The sequence below is a fragment of the Saccostrea cucullata genome, unplaced genomic scaffold, assembly GCF_032062105.1.
Source record: "Saccostrea cucullata isolate Sc308-1 unplaced genomic scaffold, CSIRO_AGI_Scuc_v1 ctg487, whole genome shotgun sequence".
Classification (NCBI taxonomy): Eukaryota; Metazoa; Mollusca; class Bivalvia; order Ostreida; family Ostreidae; genus Saccostrea; species Saccostrea cuccullata.
The window spans coordinates 121,019-142,630 of record NW_026920923.1 but is presented as its reverse complement, the minus strand read 5'-3'; the positions used below and the strand labels follow the sequence as shown (position 1 = coordinate 142,630).

Here is a 21,612-nt window from a genome sequence, read left to right as displayed (position 1 = left end):
CAAAAGTATTTATCTTCACGATTGGCAACAATATATGATACAATTTTGATCATATGTTACGTAATTAGGGGTCACAAGGGGCCAGAATGTCAAATCTTTGACACTTTATATCTCGAAAAGGGAGAATATTTTGATAAGCAATATTGAACCAAAGATGGTCAGAATAATATTCTTAAGAATATGCACACTTTGAATTTTTGAAAAATAGCCCCATAAGGACTTGTAGGAGTGGCCCCTAAATATCTATATGAAGCATATCTCCACAACGAAAAGAAATCTCTAAATAGGTGTTGAACAAAGCATCTTTGAAATTACAAGACCTTTCATTTGATATCAAGAAAAAGGGACTGACACCTTAAAATAGGGACTTAAAGGGGCCAAAAGTCTTGAATCAGTACCTATTTTTTGATCAATATTTTGTGATACATTACAGAATCAAAGAAATGCATTTTAACAATTTACAACTATATAATATAAAATTTTGGCCATATCTTACGTATTAAGAGGTCGCAATGCGGCCAAAATGCTATTTTTTATCATGCTTTACGTCTTGAAAAGAGGGGGTATTTCTATATGCCATATTGAACAAAAGATGTTCAGAAAATTTTGATAAAAATGAGAAACTTTAAATTCGTTGAAGGAAAACTTAATGTCATTCTCTTTTAACGAATATCTCAGTCAAAATCACATCTCATCTTATCTAGAAATTCAACGGAAGACCTACTCGTTGCTCGCAACGAGATCTCATCTAGTTAAGGTCTTCCGACTTCCTTCGGAAGACCTTATTGTTATTCGTCTGTTTTTTATTATTATTATTATTTTTCTTTTTTCATAGTTAGGGCGATATCTCAGCTGTGCGTGGACGGATTAAAAAGATTTTTACAGGGATGATGCATCATGAGATTATCTCTAGACGTGTTTTTCATTTTTTCAAAATTCATTTTCGTTCGCGATTTTTGGGGATTTTTGTATTTTTTAAAAGGCATCTTGTCCAGCAGTTTTCTCGAGAACGGCTAAAGATATGAAAGTGAAACTCACTGAGGTGATAGAACATCAAACTCCATTATGGGGAACGACCTTTATTTTTCGTCGTCGGCACTTCCGGTCGCAAACGGAAGTGAATTCAAAAAGTCCCATTTCTCAACTTTTTTGTTTTTCAATATTTTTCTTTAGAATTTATTGGGTTGATAGAGTGTCTTATGAAAATTCTAAATATGTGTTCAGAATCTTGATGCGTGCATATATTGAAAAGATATGACCGAACCAAACTTTGTCCCACTGTCGGGGGTTCGAATCCCGCTGTGGGCGTTGAAATTTTTTTTCTTTGTTTATGTCTTTTTTGAGTTGCAAATGACTTTTATCTCTTTTATAACACGCATGGAATATTTTGCGGATTTTTAAAAGCTATTTTTTGAGATATTTTGAGGAATACCTGTAATTATCATGATGTATGTTTAGAGACTGCTGTGAATAAACGTAAACAAAAAAATACATTCTGAAATCTATTTCATGGGATGATGCAGCATAGAACTCTAACGAAAAGTCGGTCGGAAGACCACTTGTTGCTCTAGCAACAAGAACGCATCTAGTTATTATTATTTTTCTTCTTCCTGGGAAAATTTTGTCCACGAGTGATCTTGTAAACTACACATCTGACTAAGGTAAAATGTTTTTAGGGTCAGTGGACATGTTATGTAGATTTGCTGAACAAAGGTCATTTTGCGCGCACGTGCTTGCAAGAGCGCGCACGTGCAACACGTTAAAAGACCGATTTAATTGATACAGGCATAACTTTTTGCATTTTTGATGAAATTCTTTGAAACTCATAATATAAGGATATATTAGTGGCAGTGACAATATGATATGGTCAAAATAGCAAGATCTCACGCGCATGCACGTGCGCTTTGCTCTGATTGGCTGAAACTAAAGTCTCGATATCTTTCTTGTTTTTTGACGAAATCCTTTGAAATTTTGAACATAGCCATGCATTACGATATCCTACAACATGACATATAGCAATTATCATGAAAGCACGTGTATGCACGTGCGCTGCAATCTGATTGGCTGAAAATTTGCATAGCTATAACTCCCTTGGTTTTCAACCAAACAGGATGGGATTTGGAACATAAATATATATAATGGACTTCTACAAGAAGGTATGGTCACCATGCACATGCATACATGTGCGTGTACGTGCACTGCAATCTGATTGGCTGAAACTTTAAACAGCTATAACTCCCTTGGTTTTCAACCAAACAGGATGGGATTTGGAGCATAGATATATATAATGGACTTCTACAAGAAGGTATGGTCACCATGCACATGCATACATGTGCGTGTACGTGCGCTGCAATCTGATTGGCTGAAACTTTGAACAGCTATAACTCCCTTGGTTTTCAACCAAACGGGGTGAGATTTAGAACATAGATAGATGTAATTGACTTCTACAAGAAGGTATGGTCACCATGCTCATGTCTACGTGCACGTGAAATGGGTAAAATAAAAAATACACTTGAATGAGCGTTTTTTTGTTTTTTTTATACTTTTGGATTAAATACATTAATATTTAGCATATTAAAATATATAGATTGTGTAGACAATATGACATGGTCATTACGCATTCGCACGTGTGCAATGATAAAATTTGAATGAACATGGTACACTTTTAGGTAATCGTTGTTAAAGTCTCAAATGCATAGAGTTTGTCTTATCTAATTACGCTTACAGGGAATATGACTATAAAAGGGAGTTGGGGAGCGTTTGGGGAACATCTGTAATGGTCCCCGTTACAATTAGCACTAGTTAGCTTCTGAAATTTACACAGCTTCCCATCACTATTGAAATATACATATGATAGAAATGCAGCCGAATGTCAACTGGTGTAGTAAATAGCCAATTAAAAGTTCTCTCACGACACAGAGGTGGGGCATAAGTCGTCTCATCTTTATCAACAACAATTTTAAGTTCCTGATGTTATTAATTTCGTAACCAATGAGAATCTACTAGTATTCGCTATTACGTGGCGCCGAGAAAGTCACGCCTACCTGAAAGTCCAAAGTAAGGGTAAAATCCTCCTATATAGTAGGGCTAAAAACTGGAGGGCCATATCTCGGAAACTAGAGATGGTACCATCATCATTTTTCAAAGAAGTGGTAACTTACCCTTAGTACCCCACCCTCAAAATTTGAGACCTAGGGGTAGGGGACTTCGATGTTCCCGAGCCCAATGTTTATTCGTATAGTATTATATAGTAGGGCTAACAACTGGTGGGCCATATCTCGGAAACTAGAAAGGGTACCATCACCATTTTTTCAAAGAAGTGGTAACTGACCTCTAGTAACCCACCCTCAAAATTTCAGACCCCAAAACTTATGTAAAAATTTTGAATTGCGAACTGCGTTCTAGAATGCAGTTTACTTTTGAATGCGAACTGCGTTCAAAAATCTGATCGCCGAAAAACTGTTCATGGTCATTTATACTCCTTCCCCCTTAAGAATGGGATGAGACCAAAAGAAACCTTTATCTTTACTCAGACTGCTGGCATGATTAAAACGAGCAATAATTCCTTTACCAACGTTTGGGAATTCAAGGATTCTAAGTTTAATTTGAGATTTTTTTTATCAAATAAAGAGGCAGAATTTACCATTACCTTGTAAACTTTTTCCTCTGCTTGATTTTCGTTTGCAAAAATGCAGATTTCATCACGTTTTTTTTAAGATATAAAGTTGAGTAGTAAAATAACCTGTTTTATGATAGGATATTATGTAGGAATTTGACATGATGGTTTATATGCCCTGTATAAATCTAAACCCATGTACCAGGTAATTATATTTTTCATTTATTTACGCTTTTTAGGAAAATGAATTTTACAGTACTTTTACGATTCTCGTTTCTTTTTTTCTTTTTTTTTTATTCAAAGTTGGCTATCTACCTTGATAGCTGCAGAACTGTAGCTCTCCGAAAAAATATATTGACAGGCCGAAGAGGTACAGCGCCACCTACTAAAAAAAAAGTATATTTATAATAAAAGTATGAGAGTATAGTTGATAGGGTCAAAGGAGTAGCTTGAAATCGAACTTTTGTCAACTGACTTAAAAATTTACACGAATTAATCAAAAAAAAAAAAAAATGAGCGCAATTTTTTGTTTGCAATAAATAATAGATTTTTCTTTGAGTGGCACTCTAATTCTCTGGTCAACCATTCCAATTTACTCAGACCAGCGAGCTACAGATCTGCAGCTATCTACCTTGAGTAAGAGATGAACGGAGAAGCCCGTCCATATTATGATAGTGTTTTCAATAAGGCCATTCCAAGTTTTTTCTATGTTTAGCGTCCGCGTGCGCCTTGGTTTTTGACACCCCATATGAGAAAAAACACACAACAACAGGAGTCCTGAAATTGATAAATTTAGTCGAAATTTTTGAATTTTGTAAATTTCTCCAAATAATTCTGTACAGTAAGTTATATTGGGTGTATTGTAAGCATTTAATCCGTTGTTTTTGCTTAAGAATAGATATTTCGTCTATTAAAGCAGCTTAGTTAGATCAAATCAATTGAGGGACGTCATTTTTATGACTTTTAAGCTTGTGTTTTATATTTTGACTTGTGTGTTTCTTGCGAATAGGAAGGTAGGTTTTTGAAAGATGAGTGGACGTTAAACAGAGAAAAAACTTGGAATGGTCTAAATTGAAAATCAATTTGTCAAGATAACGTTATTTTCTTATTTGTAAATGTAATGTACGATGGGTGATATTCATCTGTTCCTGACGCAACCTTAAACTTGTATATTATTATTACCAGAAAAGGATCAGAAAACACAAAAATTGCTGTCAATAATTTAAAAATGCAAGTCTGATTCTTTTTTTTTTTTCTTTAACTTAAAGTCGTTTGCTCCCACCAGCTAAGATCCTAGAATTTATACCAGTAACATCATAGAAATGACTGTAACGAGGCTGTTAACCTCGCGGATCCAACCAAATGCCTTTCTATCGTGTCTTCAAACAAAGGAAAGTGTCTTTACTACTGGATAAGCATACGCTGGTTCCAAACATGTCGGAACATTTTATTTTCCTGTTATTCTGAGACAATAGTTGTAAAATTCTTTATCTTCAGCATACGGTCATAATGGGAGAATAAGGTGGAATAAGATTAAAATTTCATGTCGAAAAACAAGAAGGAAGGAACAATAGATGCGCTGAATTGTGATATTAAGACACAATAAAGGATAGATGCGAATTAATAACCGGAATCGGCCGCGGAAATACCAAACAAGGCAGGGCGGAAGTGAGCCCCAACCTGACCATTGTAAAAATCCAATCAAAAACCTTATGATCCTCTGAGCACCATGTACCCGGGACTGTTTTAAAATTAATACAAAGGATTAACACCGCCAGCCTTTTTTTCCTAGAAATAAATTCATGGTTCCTTGAGACTTATGTGTATGTAGTCGTAATACAGACAACAGTCAAGTTTTAATAAAGGCCAGCACCTACTTATGATTGTTTGAATTCATAGATGAAGTGTTTTTACAGTGTAAATGAAGGAAATTAAAAGTTCTTCTTTCCAAATTCATTTGTTTTGAACACATTTTATTGAACGAGTCAAATGGATTGGAAACAAGTTCTTGCAACTTACAAGTTCCTCTCCATAAATATAACAATATGTCATGCAAATAATACATTAAAATATAATATTTATAATATTTTCAAGTGATGCAAGTTAATTACAAATCAATTTAAAATCTACATGTTTCAGTAATAAATCTATGGACAGCAGCAAAAATATTAACATTAGTTGATACAGGCAAATCTCTATCACCCCATAATAGTAGGTTAGTTCACTTCGTTATTAAGTACGAGTCTGTCTTCAAGTGAGCAAAATTATCTTCTCGGAATTTGTTAAGAAACATTCTATTTTATTTTTGTTTCAGAACAATTATAGTACAACAGTCTTAATAAATCTTTAAAATTTTAACCAGTGTATGCAATTTTAAGGTATTGCATATATATATATATATATATATATATATATATATATATATATATATATATATATATATATATATATATATATATATATATATATCTGAAAGAATTTTTTAGATAAAATCTCCCAATGGAAGGTTGATCCAAAACATGATATTCTAATACCTCTGGCGATAACATTTGGATATTATGCTAAAATTAACTTCTCGTACATGATAAAATAATGAACGACGTGGCATATAATATTATTTTGGGGTGCAACGAACAGTCTAATGAACTTTTAAGGCAAAATTCAAAATAGTAACACCAGTATTTGTTCAAAATTTTGTCCAAAACTGTCTATTATTTAAGAATAAATATTTTTTGAAACCTTTTCTTAATTCTTATTTTAAAAAAATGAAAATCTAATTTTATATTATGAACTTTTATACTACGTGTAAAGCATTTTCGCTATTGAAACTATCCCCCTTTCGTCTTCCGTCACCGGTTTTTAACCGTGCGGAGAGACTAGGAAGGGTGACGTACCCCCCAAGTCAGCATTTTCTACAGTGTGTACCATCGAATCGGTCCTTGTACATACCTATACATCCATTTTGTTCTTTAAAAAATGAATTGTCATTACACCCAATACACGGGGATCAAAGTTCCGACGGTCCTGCCTTCTCCGTTTGAAATAAAAAGTTTCCATTTGTCATAAAGGGCTTGAAGGGAGTGGGTATGTTTGTAACATTGCTCCAGACAAAATGGAACGATGAATTGAGATATATATACATGTACATTTTTACATATTATATTTACTGCAACTACAGGCTTTGATGTGAGAACATTTTTTTAATTTTTAGAAATTAAATCCATAGACAACTTTTCATTTATAATCACATAAAAGTTTTATTTCTTATTTTCTAATTTAAAATAAATATATTTATAACATACATGCATATGCTTCAATTTTTCAACAAAAAAAAATATCGCTTTGTGACAACTTTCATTTAGACTTAGTTAACCTCTGATTCATTTTACTTTCTTAAAAAAACTAATAAATGACATGTAACGAAAATGAATCTTAACCAACGACCCCTTCAATAAAATGAATATCAGAATATGACGTTTGATAAATTCGTAAAAAGTGAACGATGGACATTCATCTATCATTTTCTTTTATGAATCTGTCCCGCGCGCACTCTGGACAATGCGGCTTAATGTCGCCATTTTCATTAGATGTCATAATTTATATTTTGCCAAAAATATGATAATTATGATGAAATGGGCAGGTGTGTTAATTTCCTTCACAATAAAAAGAAAAACAAATCAAAAACAAAGACAATTACATGCTGGCCTTTCAAAAACTCCACTCGATCATTTTCATATGAAAGCAATATGGTTAAAGTTTAATGCTTTTAAAAAGATGGAGATTTAATCTTAAAATCTTCATGTTGTTTTCCAACAATATACAAATTATGCGTAAAATTGCCGTTCTTTCATATCTTTTATTAATATCCGCCTACACGGGAATTAATACTTTGCACTGAAACTAAAGCCAGTCCCTGGTTTAATTTAGCAGGTTTTGTTTAATAATCTGAAGACTTTTTTGGAATTTGAAATTTTACACCCCACAAAAAGGCTAAGCAAGCAGAGTCCCCGTGTGGTACATATCTATCATTTTCCGTCATAAACGGTACTTTTCTCTACGCAAATCACGATCCATTAATTCACAATGACATAAAATAAAAGAAAAAAAGATGATGTCAAATATAAAATATCCTCAATCAAAGCAATTATACAATCACAAATGGCGCGAATCTCAGGTGTGAGATCTCAAAACAGAAAAAGTTAATCAATGCATTATCAAACTGACAAAACCACAGGAATCAAGTTACTAAAAGACTCACTGGTTAATAATCTGTAAATATGGAGTTATTCAAATTTAACAGTGGTTGAAAATCCGGTCGAAGAAATATAAATTTTCCATCTCTATTGTTTGAATTAGCTGATAATGTGTTTGGTTATGCGATATCGGTTTTTAATTAACGTTTGTTTATTTTCGGGTGTTTTGTGTTTTAAGGCAAAAGGAGATCATTATTCATATAAAGTGTTTTAGAAAATGGTGGGAAAGCAAAAATGATGTGCTTCACAGTGTAAAGCGCATTAAAAAGAGAAAACTCGGACCATTGTAAGATGTGAGCAGCCGCCGGGGTGTTCATTCATGGAAGTCCCGGTAATAATATTTGTATTGTTCTATACAGCTCTACCTAAACTGATTTGTTTTCAAGCAATTCCTCTCTTTAAATCTCCCCAGATTATGCCGATGCATTATTTTTAAAAAGATTTTGATATTCATTTGAAATTATCCATTAACATGACAAAAAGAAGAGTTAAAGCCGCGACCAAAGGCCCACTTCGGTTATTGACAAGCTTAATGTATTTGTGGAGTGATCGTTTTCTTAGACAAAAATTCTAAGGTGAATATGCAGTATTTTATAATATCCCATTTTAACCTCTATTCAATCAGAATGGAGTATGTGAAAAAAGGAGATTACCATATAAATATGATATCGCTAGATATTTTTATGATAATAAAAAAATGCATTTCATTCCCTGCAATCATAACCCATGACAGGTGACTAGTATTCATTTTGGTTCATTTTAATGTAAATTAAAAAAAAATCCATATATTTTTTTATATACCATAATATTGTAAATCCCAATACTGCAATAAAATAACACTAAGTTGTAATGAACGAATTCATGCCCAATATTTGACACATGACGGTTTTAATTTTTTATAACAATTTAAGAATGAAATTTCATTACTACACTTTGCATTTATATTCCAATATTAATTTCTCAGAATATATACCTCCCAAGGAGAGAACATACGTTTAAGCCTCTTTATCCCCCCCCCTCCATTTTCAATATATTATATTTATGTACAGATCCATCTCTTTCTAACCCATTTTACAGCTTCTTTAAAGACATGTTTGCTAGAGAAAAATCAAGATATTCAAAATATGAATTGGACTTTGGTTTATTCTTTTTATGGTCTTGAGGTTTGCTCTCTGGTTTCTTAACATTAATGTTTGGTTTCAATGAAGGTTGATTTCCAATAATCCACTGTTTTAAGTTCTAACTTTGTATTGTAACCTATTTTTTTTAAAATTAAAATGTCTTTTCTTGAACTCTTCTAAAATAGACATACTCCACACTCAAGCTATAATGATTACTCCAAAAAGCACTCAAGCATTTTTATTTTTTTTGATTTATATAATCAATTAACTTTGAATTATACATTTTTCCTCTTTGACATTTCATAAAAAAACAATAAGAGAATCTTCTTTGTCAATACAATTACATGTAAATTGTATAATAAAAGATGTAGTATATTTATTCATTTTCCTTTTTAAATGTTAATTGTATTTTGTGTCTTCTATTCACAAACTTAGACACAAAATTAATTTTCTGTCCATTTGCTTTGAAGGTGTTACTTATCCCAATTAACATACTATTTCTGCACTCCTTTACAGAAGAGTTCTGACATGGGTACATGGGATATGCTTTTTAGTTTTATTAAATTTGGTTTCTAATGACAGTATTTTACAATGTATGCTAAAGGGACTGGTAGTTGTCCACACACTTAATTCTGGACAGCATCACTGATCCTGTTTTTCAAACACTCTCTTGAAATTTAAGTTGATTTCCATTTCTTCAGACTATTTCAAATCTTCAAAGGTATTCAATTGTCTTCAAAAACAGTGTGCATGTATTCAAAAACTTATGTCAATTATTTTGCTATTTGATATTGTCTTATTAGTGCTAGCTGGACTTGGTCTTTTTAGGTAGGGGTTCTGTTGGCTGGTTTTGGGCTTGCTTGATGCGATCTTCTTTTTTCTGGAGGTAAATAGAGTAGTTATCTGGTGTCTCCTTCTTCTTAAAATCCAAAGACAAGTCTGGGGCCATTTCTGATGCTGAAGGAAAAACACGATTTTGTTCATTGAAACTTTCCGATTCTTTAATTCTTATTGTCTTAAACTCCATTTAAAGAATATAAAAACCCAAACATTTAACTGTATTATCTATATTCTTGTACTCAGTGAACTTCATCAACATTTGATTACCAATAAATTGACTATTTCCGTTATAAAAGCCTATAATATTTTTCAAAATATATATACAGCTTTATGGGGAAAATTTGAACCCCTGAGCTGAAATTGATATAAAATTTTCTCTGTTATCAATTTATCAGAGGAATATAAAGTTTGACAAACCTTTGAAAAATGCCCAGTCTTTATTGAACATGTCTAACACCTTGTTTTCTGCACAAGGATGAGCTGAATGTAGCTGTTCCACCTTAAACAAACAATGAATCCATGATTAATTGGCTTCTACTGTTAGGGGTCCCCGAGTTAAAAGTTTATTAAATTGCCCATGTGTTGTTGACAAAGATCTGCTCATCAACTCCTAAAGCCAGCCTGACACTAGTTGTACCTAAATACTTCAATGAAAAATGGTTGGTAGAGCTACATATGTACTTTAATTAGAGAAACAGCTTGTAATTGTAGATTTAAAAGCAGTGGATAAGAGACTGAATGGTGAAAATATTGGCCTCTTTTTTGTCATTAATACTTGTGTATCAAACAATGCTAAAAACTCAGGTATGAATTTGGGATATATTTAGAAAATGGACTCAGAAATTATGATTTTTTTCTATTCTATTTTTAAAATAAATTCTTGGAAAAATGCTATAAAAAAGAATTTTAAAAATCACATTATTCCAAATGGTTTAGTCCATCAATGCCTCAATTCTGCAGATTAAGTAAAAAATATGCTAATGAGGATTTATATATCCATTCAAAGAACCCAGAAAACAAATTAAATTAAGTTCTTCTTACATTTTAAGTTATACATGCAACCACTCTAGCAATGATGTGTTTTTTGCAGCTCTGTCTCAAATGATAGCACTTTATACAAAGATTGATCAAAAATCAAACACAAAATATTCTAACATTGAGAGCAGGAATTTATTGAGTAGGTGCACACAAACAAAGAGTGTGTAAATACAGGATTAATCTATAAGAAATTTGTAACTCTTAGAATATATGATGCAATAAAAAATTCTACATTGAGAGGAAAATCTTTACTGTATGTGCGATATTTCTTAGAATGACTTAACCAACTGCCATCTCAGATTAGAAAAGTGCTATGACCTTACCTTTAATTGACCAGCCTGTGACCTTTGACATGTGTAGACCCGTACAGTGTCACCTTCCTGTTTCTGTAGCAACCAGAGTTGACCTTTACAGTCAAAGGTCAAGTCCCACACGGAGCTGGTGAGATGTAAATCCTGAAGATGATGTAACACCCCAGCATCCACCGAGTATAACTGTACAATGGGGGAACTGTATATCAGAAAGTGAAAGAATAAACATCAAAATAAGATGATAAAATCATATGAGCTTTTCCCAATTTATTAAAGTTTAATATGATTTTAAAGACAGAGAATAAAAAATATGTAACTTACAGATGATTATTGATAAAAAAAAATAAATAAATAACATTCATATTCATAAATATAGTACATGCTTTCGAAATCCAAACACAATGATCACAACTTGGAAATATGTGATTTCATTTAATGAGAGAGGTTTTCAGTGTGGAGAAATGAATCTGATAGCATATTTAACAAATACACTTTTCTCCATTTTCTATCATTTAATCTTACAAAGTCAATGTCAAGGACTTGCTTTACTTACTTAAAGAAAATCACAGATAACAACTTGAGGTTCTTTTCCAAAACTAATTTCTTAATTGCAAGAGTTGTTTCCCCTCTGGAACAAAATGTTTGAGAAAGCACTTGACCATCCATATTCCATACTACCAAGCTACCATCCTGTAAAATAAAATTAGCCTACTGAGTACAATTCAGTTTCTTACTTTTGGTAAATATGCTCTATTTCAAGGTGAAATTTATCGTCATTATCAATTTTTTTTTTTTCAATATCAGCAGCATTTTTAATTTTTCTTCTTTTTTTTTTTAAATAACAAACTTTATTTTGCTGTCAGAGAAACGAGCTATAATGATAATTCTGCATATACGGGTAATTAAACCTCTGTGAGCAATACAAGTAATATTTTATCAGAAGTAAGGTCTCTGTGATTAAGAATATGTCATGAATACATGCACAGATCTGAGAGGGAATGGTCAGAGTTTGGGGGTTTGAAGACCCCCCTCCTATGGGGATTTCAAAGTTAAATAACTTATATAGTAAAGTAACCAAACTGACTTTAGACACCCTTAGAGAACAAAGGTCCCTGGTAACTAAAGAGAATTTTATACACTGTACATTATATTATATGATGAAAAGTAACTTGTACATCCAAACCCATTCCAGTGACCCCACTCCACCATGTGAAATAGGATTTAGAGTTTAGAAAAATTGTTTCCATTTACAATTTATTGATATTTTGCTTTCAGTGCCTGTCAGATTTCTTTTTAGTTGGTGTGGACACCCCACCAACACCACCAACCTGAGAACTTATTCTAGATGTCATGCGTGTGATATTTAAAATGAAAGAAAAAGGATAATTTAACATTCACATGTTTGTAAATTTACTTCAACCAGAGCCTGAAATGGGTTTTCTAACACAAATATGAAGAACAATGATGGTTTAATATTTCTGTCACTGACGTACATGAAGTAAATAATAATATCACAATTTAACAGAATTTCTGAACAAATACTGCAGGCCATTTTCAATATTTTTTGTAAATTCTATTTAGATTCAGCAAGTAGCGTAATTTCTAAAATATTATTTTCAAATTCCATGAAAAGTACAATTTAACTCAATACAGTATCTTTTTTTTTACCTGTAAAGTAAAAATAAAAAATACAGGATATCATTTCATCTTCCATTTATGAAAATAAATCCTGCAATTATTTCTATTATTAAAAAAAAGAAAAATACAATTCAAATTTCTGTTTGCATAAAACCTGATTTATTAGGCAATATAGTTTTCAGGTAACATAAGAAATTAATTGGTTAAGCAAAATGCATGTTACTCGATAGTTTGACCCTGCCCTGAATTTGAACAAAAATTCTATGAAGCTTATCTTTCCTTCAATCTGAAACACACTTTTCTCCAATTAGTCTTCTCCAATTTCAGCCAACTCTAATCACTCAAAAAAATATATTGTTGTGTAAATTAATAGATGCAATTAATATGAAAGCAGACCTAGTTGCATTATGTGACAAAACCCCAAATACCGCTAATTTGTTCTAATCGTAGGAGTCATTCATAGGTTTGACCACAATGAGCGGATCACCACGGCGATACATTAGTGGAATAATGCGGCGAGATGTTGCCAGCGTTTATCAGAAGGAAACTCTATACAGCTGATGTGACACTGCACATTGTGTCCGGGATTTGGCAGACAATTAGTTTGGCCATACAATTCTGTGTTTATACAACTCAAGGAAAATACTCTTATCTAGATCCATACCAGGCAGCATCTGGACCCATGACAGGGTCTATTACCCTTCCTTTATATATAAACAACTCTAGGCAAAGTCTTCAACTTTTAAAAAAAAAATTAAACAATGTAGAATTTAATTTTCCAAATGGAGTCTTTGAGATAGCATATCTCTTGCTCAAAGTTGTATACTTCTTCACTTAAAAAATAAACAAGGTTAGGACTTGTTTTTGCCAAGACTTCTTAGAACATTAATTAAACCAAAATAAACAGAACCTAATCAATTTGCTTTGAACAAAAAAATTTCTTTTTTAACAACATATTTCCACATTAGTTTTGAAAGTAAAAAGACCTTATACTTATTTTTTTCTCCAAGACTGTATAATATTCATTATATTAAGTAGTCATAGGTATAAGATATCCATCCTTTTTTTTAAGTACCTGGTACTTAGAAATAATTTAATTTGATGATAAACCACATTAGTACAAACAATTTCTTATGTAATTATAGTTGAATATGTTTAAAAATTGATCTGAATTTTTCATTTACCAGGAAAAAAGAATTAAACAGACCATTAACAAATCAAATTTTAAAATGTGCATCTGTGAGCTCAAATTGTCACACTGTCAAGAAAAAAAATAGTACATGTCGGACCGCATGAGGATAAACATCTGTTTTCGTATTTCATAAACAGGCTAATTTTGTAACAATACATTTCTTGGCCAATGATTAGGATCTTGCCTACAGCATCACCCTCGGATATAATTCTAGATATTAAATTATCTGATGCAGTGGGCGGATGAAAATTAAATTATTGTTTGGGAGATAAAAAACATGATGAGCACCAATGCACTGCATTGTGCAGCCAGTGCAACATATTGCTTGTGAGGGACAATACAACTGTAATATGAGCAGTAGACAAAAAAGTCCCTTTGGTAAAATAAACAGAACCCCTGTATCACAAATTCTTATGATTGATTATTCTCCCCTCGTAAGCCACAGTGTGAATGCGGCTACCTTACAATGTGCGACATTTCTATAGCCACATAGAGTATCCCCACTACCACAGCTAGTTAAAAAATTAATCTTTGACCGCTAAGTTTTTGTTGACAAGAGAGTGTGATTTTTATAATCTGTTCTCCATACTGTATTAGGTTATAAGCTTGTATCTAATACCCCCTCTCTCCGTCCCTGTGTAACTCCCATAGAGATTCAAATCTGTTTTTATACACAATACTTGACTCTAAATTCAAATTGTTTTTTATCAGACACTGTAAAAAAAATGGTAATAAGGAACAATTCACAAGTATCAGGCACTTAAACCATACAACACATGAAGTACTTGGAGGAGTCCTTTAGTTATCAAATGAATCAACAAAGTCCACGTGAAAGATACCAGGGTTTGAATCCCTAAACAATTTACTTTTTTTCTTCCATTTGAATGGTGCTGTGCAACCCTTCTCCCCCCCCCTTCCCTTTTTGAAGACCTCAAACAAGGCAACAAAAGGGTCAGTATCATATTTTATCGCCAGGGACAAATATTTTTAAGAATCAAAGTAAACTCTGTAGTGTTGATGGTAACCAGCAGCTTAGTGGAACATCAGTATCTACGAAATGTGGAGGGATCAGAGTTTGAATCTTGGCCCATTGCTACATCTTTCTGCTTTTAGTAAAACCTTAATGAATGACCAATAAATCAATGGTAAAGGGACTTTAAGTACCTACCCCACTTCCTGATATGATGCTATCCTGGTCTTCATTATACACAAGGCTTGATACATACCTAGAAAGAGAATGTTAATCATATTTATCATTGTTGAAAACTTCACAATTTACTTTTAAAAGTTCTAACATTCTTACAAGGATATTATCATTCCATTTTTATTTCCCCATTCTTGGCTTCAAAAGCCAAATTTAAAATTGGCAAATCTATCAGAATTACTTTTATTCACCTACGATAGAGTTGAAGGAATACAGTAATGTACTTGTGTGTGCTGTCCTTTATTGGAAACAAAAGTGACATAATTTGCATTGAAACTTATGTCTATAATGCTGTCTTAATTAATAGATATGCTCTTTGCTTGATGCTCCACTTTGTGGTGCACTGTGGGGTGCCTGTTTAAGGTGTCTGCACGGACAGTTTCAAATGGGGAATTATTGTTCTTTAATAGTTTATTGTAAAAAGGGCAAAAATAGCACATAGCAAAAATAGTTCTAACAGTTGAATCCACACTTTTCAAAAGTTATGTCCCTTGGCCGACATCTTTGGGGAAAAACACATAGAATCCTCACTACTTACTGTAGACTTTATACTTTTCTTGTTTGTAACTTTGTCATCGGACTGGAAAAATTATGTGCATCCTGCATAATGATTACCCCAAGCTGGGGCTACCCATTTATTGAAAGAAAAAAAAATTAAACACAGTGGATTTATCAGAGCATGCCCAAATGTTTAGTAGCATAAAGAGGAGAAATGTCACTTCTTTCCCTTTTGACCTTTTGGTTGACCCTGCAAAGGGACATAACTATTGCTAGGTGTGGATTGGACTATTTTTATAAACTTACTCTGTGTGGTGAAGACAAAAACTGTGGACATTATAACTGTTGGGGTAGTTGCTGATCCTGACTTTGTTGTCTCTGTCTGCAGTCACTACATATTTATCTCTCTTTGTTGTCAACTGAAAATAAACAGAAAGGTAATTTTTTACACATACTTAAACCCTTAACTGCAGTTTCAGACTTTCTGGGAGTCAGACCAGAATACAATTTTATTATATAGGGAAAGTTACAATGCATCAGGCACAAACATTGCTATGACTATTTTTTTTTGTTCTTTTAAAAAGCTTAAAAAATTCAATGATACCAGTTGTCATTATCATGTTGTGATAAAAATACCACAATATTTAAATGTCATTGAAGTGATGTCATAGTTGACATCATCAAAGGCATTTTACCAGAATTTTTATAATTTTGCAAATTTTTAGAGTTGTCTCTCTTTCATTAGCCTTCAAGGAATGAGTCTGTTTTGGCAGAATTTTGTTAATAATTGAATGATCTCATAACATAGATTTTTCAAAAAATCTATATACTTCAAGACTATTGCAACTACACACCCTCTTCTCCATCACATGAATTCTATTAAAATGAATTTTTCAATAGGTCTACAGAAAGCTTGACAATTGAAAGTAATATCTGAGATTAGATTTAGGTTGAAATAATTGATTGATGTAAGGACAGGGACATTTTATGCATATGAAAAACTTAGCTAGCTCTCTCCATACAGGTTTAGGTTCATGAATTTCCAGCTATAACCTCCTGTTTCAGGTTTTATCCAGGAAAACAAGAGGCCCTTGGGCCCAATCACTCACCTGAATAGCTTTGACCATGCTGTTCTTTACTAGATTTCCCACTTGTAATACCTTTTGTGACCCCACCCTACCCCAAGGGCCATAATTTGGACAATTTAAAATCTACACTATCCAATGATGCTTTCACATAAGTTACAGCTTTATTGGCTCAGTAGTTCCCGAGAAAAATTCTTTTTAAAGATATTTCCTATAAATTTCAATGCAAAACTTGATTCCAAACTGTGGACCCGCCCTACCCCTGGGGGTCATGATTTAAACAATTTAGAATCTACACTACCACAGGATGCTCCACATAAGTTTCAGCTTTTCTGGCCCAGTGGTTCTAATCAAAAGAAGATTTTTAAAGATTTTTCCTAAATATCTTAATGTAAAACTTGGTTCCTCTATTGTGGCCCCGCCCTACCCAAGGGTCATGATTTGAACAATTTAGAATTTACACTACCCCAGGATGCTTCCACATAAGTTTCAGCTTTTCTGGCCTAGTGGTTCTTGAGAAGAAGATTTTTTAATGACCCCACCCTATTTTTGTCTTTTCTTTATTATCTCCCCTTGTGAAGGGACTTGGCCCTTCATTTTTATAATTTGAATTCCCTTTCACCCAAAGATGCTTTGTACTAAGTTTGGTTAAAATTGGCCCTGTGGTTCTTGAGAAGAAGTTGAAAATGTGAAAAGATTTCAGACAGACAGACGACAAAATGTGATCAGAAAAGCTCACTTGAGCCTTTGGCTCAGGTGAGCTAAAAAAAACCCATGAAATCACCAAGCTTACACAACAACCAGCGAAATTCAATTTTATAGTTTTGTTAAGAGCAGTATTTGCTGTCGTAGTTTGTTTTTTTTTTTGTTTTTTTTTTATGTGTCAGTAATTAAGAGAACTCGCAGGTGACTTTGCTGTTTCAACTCTCTGAAATGAAGTTATATTAATTGAAGGATCTGTTGATTTGGACAATGAACAAGACAATCTAAAGTATTCATTTCCTTTTTTATACTATAAATTAAACTTTCAGAAATAAAGCACACATTTATTTTTTTTTATTGAAAGTATGGTCAAAAACAGCATTTCTGTCAAATATAAATAGCCTCAGTATTTGTTAATTACAAAGTTATGGATACCAAAAGAATATATGACTATGACCTTGACCTTTCTATTTTATTATTATTTTTTTTTTGTTCTGCTTGTATTACAGCAAAACTCGTTTAGTACGAATACCGACATTGCGAATTTACGGTTATAGCGAAGTCATCTTGGATCCCCAGCTAATAAAATTGAATGACTTTCTTATAAGATTATAACGAATTACAGATATAGCGAAGTAATTTCTCAGGTCCCAGTGACTTCGTTATAAACGAGTTTTACTGTATTTCTACATTTACAAAATTATGGACAACATATTATACATTTTTATGCTTTCATTCATTTGGCGGTGTCCAAGTGGGTTTGTTTTAGATAATGACCCCCTCCCCCCCCCTAAAAAAAAACCCCATAATTGCCAACTTTACTAAAACACAAAACATTCTATAAATTTCACATAAAAATGCTATTCCTCCTAAACAAAAACAGCTTTTGTCATATCAAAGATAGAGAGAATTATCATGTATCTTTCCTATCTTACTCATAGTGTAGTCTGTTTTGTACTAAATATTATTGAAGTTTCTATTTTTAGTAATCATGGTGATACCTTTCATCAAAATCAAAAATAAATGTAATTAATGTTTGTGTAGACTACTGTGTAAAGGTTTCATTGCTATTTCAAATGTACTTCTATGCAGTCTTACGATTAAACCAAAAGTAACACATGCTCTGTTTCTATTTTCAATCTGTGAAAAATGTTTGAAAATATAGTGTTGTCAAATCGGTTGAAAGTCAGAATCGATATTAATCGGTTGACCCTAACCAACTGATCATCGGCCAATAATCGAATCGGTAACCCTTTGCATAAAATAGGCATTATATTACATATAAAATTTAGAGTTTTATTTTTAAATAATGTAAATAAAGGTGCATTGTACAGATTGAAATTCTAAAAACAGTTTATATGCAGTTTGATTAATACTTTCAGTAATACAGATTTTTGCATGATTAGGAATTACTTAAATGGCCTGGGAAACATAAGCATTGACAGATCAGGTTTTAATTTACATGATCATCTAAAATACGAGCGTATATATGGAATTAATTTTTTAAACTGTTATATTTTAGGCATTTAATATTGCAAATCCTTGGAATTACGCATGAAATGAAAAGTGAATTCCCCCTAATACAGAAAACTAATATTTTTTATTTATACAAGTAGTTTAGTTTCTTCATGTACAATTATCATTATCTTATGATTTATTTTAAACAGATTTTAAGTACATGTATTTTAAAATAGGTAGTAAAGGACATTGGAAGATATATATTTTGATAACAAGAGCCTTGAAATAAAAGTGAGAAAACTATAAAAAAGATATGTGCTGAAATATACCCATTAATCGATTGTTAAAATCTCCAATCGATTGTCTAAAATTGACAGCCTTTCTGACTGATCATCGATTATTAATCGATCATCGCGACAACACTATGAAAATATATACAATAAATCCACCATCATCTCATTTTCTTTTCTCACTTGTTCAAATGTGTCATTCTGAGTTTTAATTTAAAGCAAAGATGTGATATATGTATAAGAAAATGTATTAATTTTTAATAAGTAACCCTTATGTCTCATAGTAATTGAGAAAATGAGCTAAATTCAGAACACTAAATGCAAAGATCAAAGTAAGCATTGATATGTACACAGTGAAATCTTTCTACCATGGTCCACCTGGAATACAAAGTTTTCCTTTAATTAACAATATTCAACAACTAAAATTGTGTGAGGGCTGTTAGAGAAGTATGTGGACACAGTGTTCAATATTTGTTATATTATATTCAAGAAATTCAGGAAATATCACGAAAACATATTTATGTTGTGTTGATGGGAGAAGTTTGATTACATGTGATTAAATGGATGTTATCTTACTAACTTCTAAAAAAAAGTGAAAGTAAAAATTTTATTAATATACAGTTTAAATTTCTGTCTACTGAAATTTGATGACAAGAACAAACAAACATCACGCCTGTGAAAATCTACGTCATATTGGCGGCTGATCATGCAGTCCTTCCCTTAGCCTGGTCTTGTGTGAAGACATGTGAGCAATACGAGTGGTCTAAATGCGTAGTTATTTTGGTGAGAAATCACACTCTTAATTCCTTATCATGGTCATAATCTCAGGTTTCAATCCAAATCAAGCTCAAAATATTTTTCATTCATAAAAATTCATGTACCTACATACTTTTACTCTTATTACTACATACCTACGCATTCTTGTTACTTGTTTTTACTTGAATTTTAGCACCAATGCTATGCAGTCAATGAGGTATATTGCTATCAACAATTTCACAACATTTTTTTGTTTTTTTTTCCAAAAATGTGCTAAATACTCAAATCACAGTATTAGAAAAAAACATAGAAATTTCTTTACCAGATTTCCCCCTTGTAATACATATTTCACCCTACCCCACTGCATTTTGAAATCTACAATACCCCAGGATGCTTCGAAGTGCACATAAGTTTCAGCTTTTTTGCCCAGTGGTTTTAAAAATTTTATAATATATTTCTATGTAAAACTTTGATTCCCCATTTTATAAATATATTTAAAATATACACTCCCCAGGATGAAGAAGATTTTTTAATGACAGTGCTTATAAAGGATGTGTGTCACTCCTGGATTTCTTTCTATAATTCTTATAAATCATTCAAACCAACCTAGCAAGTATTCATATAATAAATAAAAACACAAGCTAAACTAGAATACCATACAAGTTGTAATCTAATTTGTGTAACGTAATGGCAAATGTCGGAAATGCAAAGAAAAAATGTCGGAAATGCTGTGCAGATTTCCGGAAATGAAATGCAGCGGACAAACCACACAAGCTATAAATTGACTCAGGATATGTATTGATGCAGGTCACTTACAATGTCCAGTAACATAGATAGATGGCCCAGAAAATAGTTTACTTATAATGTCTAGTAACATTTAATTAAGAAAATGGCCCAATAACTACTTGACTTACAATGTCAAGTAACAAAGATATTTGGTTCATTAACTTCTTGAATTACAATTGTCAAGTAACAAAGATAGTTTGCCCTGTAACTTCTTGAATTACAATTTCCAGTAACATAGATAAATGGCCCAGTATCTTTTTGAATACAATTTCAGAAACATAGATAAATGGCCCAGTAGCTATTCGACTTATAATGTCTGTAACATAAATAGATGGCCCAGAAACTATATTACTTAAAATATCCATTAACAGATAGATGGCCCGGCCCAGTAATTATGCCCAGTAACTTTTTGACTAGCAATGTCCAGTATATGGCCTAGTACCTATCTACTTGACTTATAATGTCTTGTAACATAGGGAGATGACCCTGTAACTACTTGACTTATAATGTCTAGTTACATTACAAAATTGCCCAGTAACTACTTGACTTACAATGTCCTGTAAGGCAGTAACATAGATGGTCCAGTAACTACTTGACTTACAATGTCCAGTAACATTGATAGATGACCCAGTAACTACATGACTTACAATGTCCAGTAACATAGATAGATGGCCCAGTAACTACTTGACTTACAATGTCCAGTAACATTGATAGATGACCCAGTACCTACTTGACTTACAATTTCCAGTAACATTGATAGATGGCCCAGTAACTTTATGACTTACAATGTCCAGTAACATTGATAGATGGCCCAGTAACTACTT

General features: G+C 32.5%; 1 protein-coding gene across 1 annotated transcript in view; it reads right to left on the bottom strand.

Annotated features, from left to right (window-relative positions):
• Window positions 1–9,281: 9,281 nt before the first annotated feature.
• LOC134258663 (tRNA (guanine-N(7)-)-methyltransferase non-catalytic subunit wdr4-like) overlaps window positions 9,282–21,612 on the bottom strand; it is a 78,754-nt gene continuing 66,423 nt past the window's right edge. The window contains exons 5-10 of the mRNA XM_062741206.1: window positions 16,018–16,130; window positions 15,178–15,235; window positions 11,733–11,869; window positions 11,192–11,378; window positions 10,248–10,329; window positions 9,282–9,947 (exon numbers count right to left, since the gene is read on the bottom strand). Coding sequence (XP_062597190.1) covers window positions 9,796–9,947; window positions 10,248–10,329; window positions 11,192–11,378; window positions 11,733–11,869; window positions 15,178–15,235; window positions 16,018–16,130 — 729 coding nt within the window. The 3' untranslated portion in view covers window positions 9,282–9,795. The remainder of the gene's footprint in view (window positions 9,948–10,247; window positions 10,330–11,191; window positions 11,379–11,732; window positions 11,870–15,177; window positions 15,236–16,017; window positions 16,131–21,612) is intronic.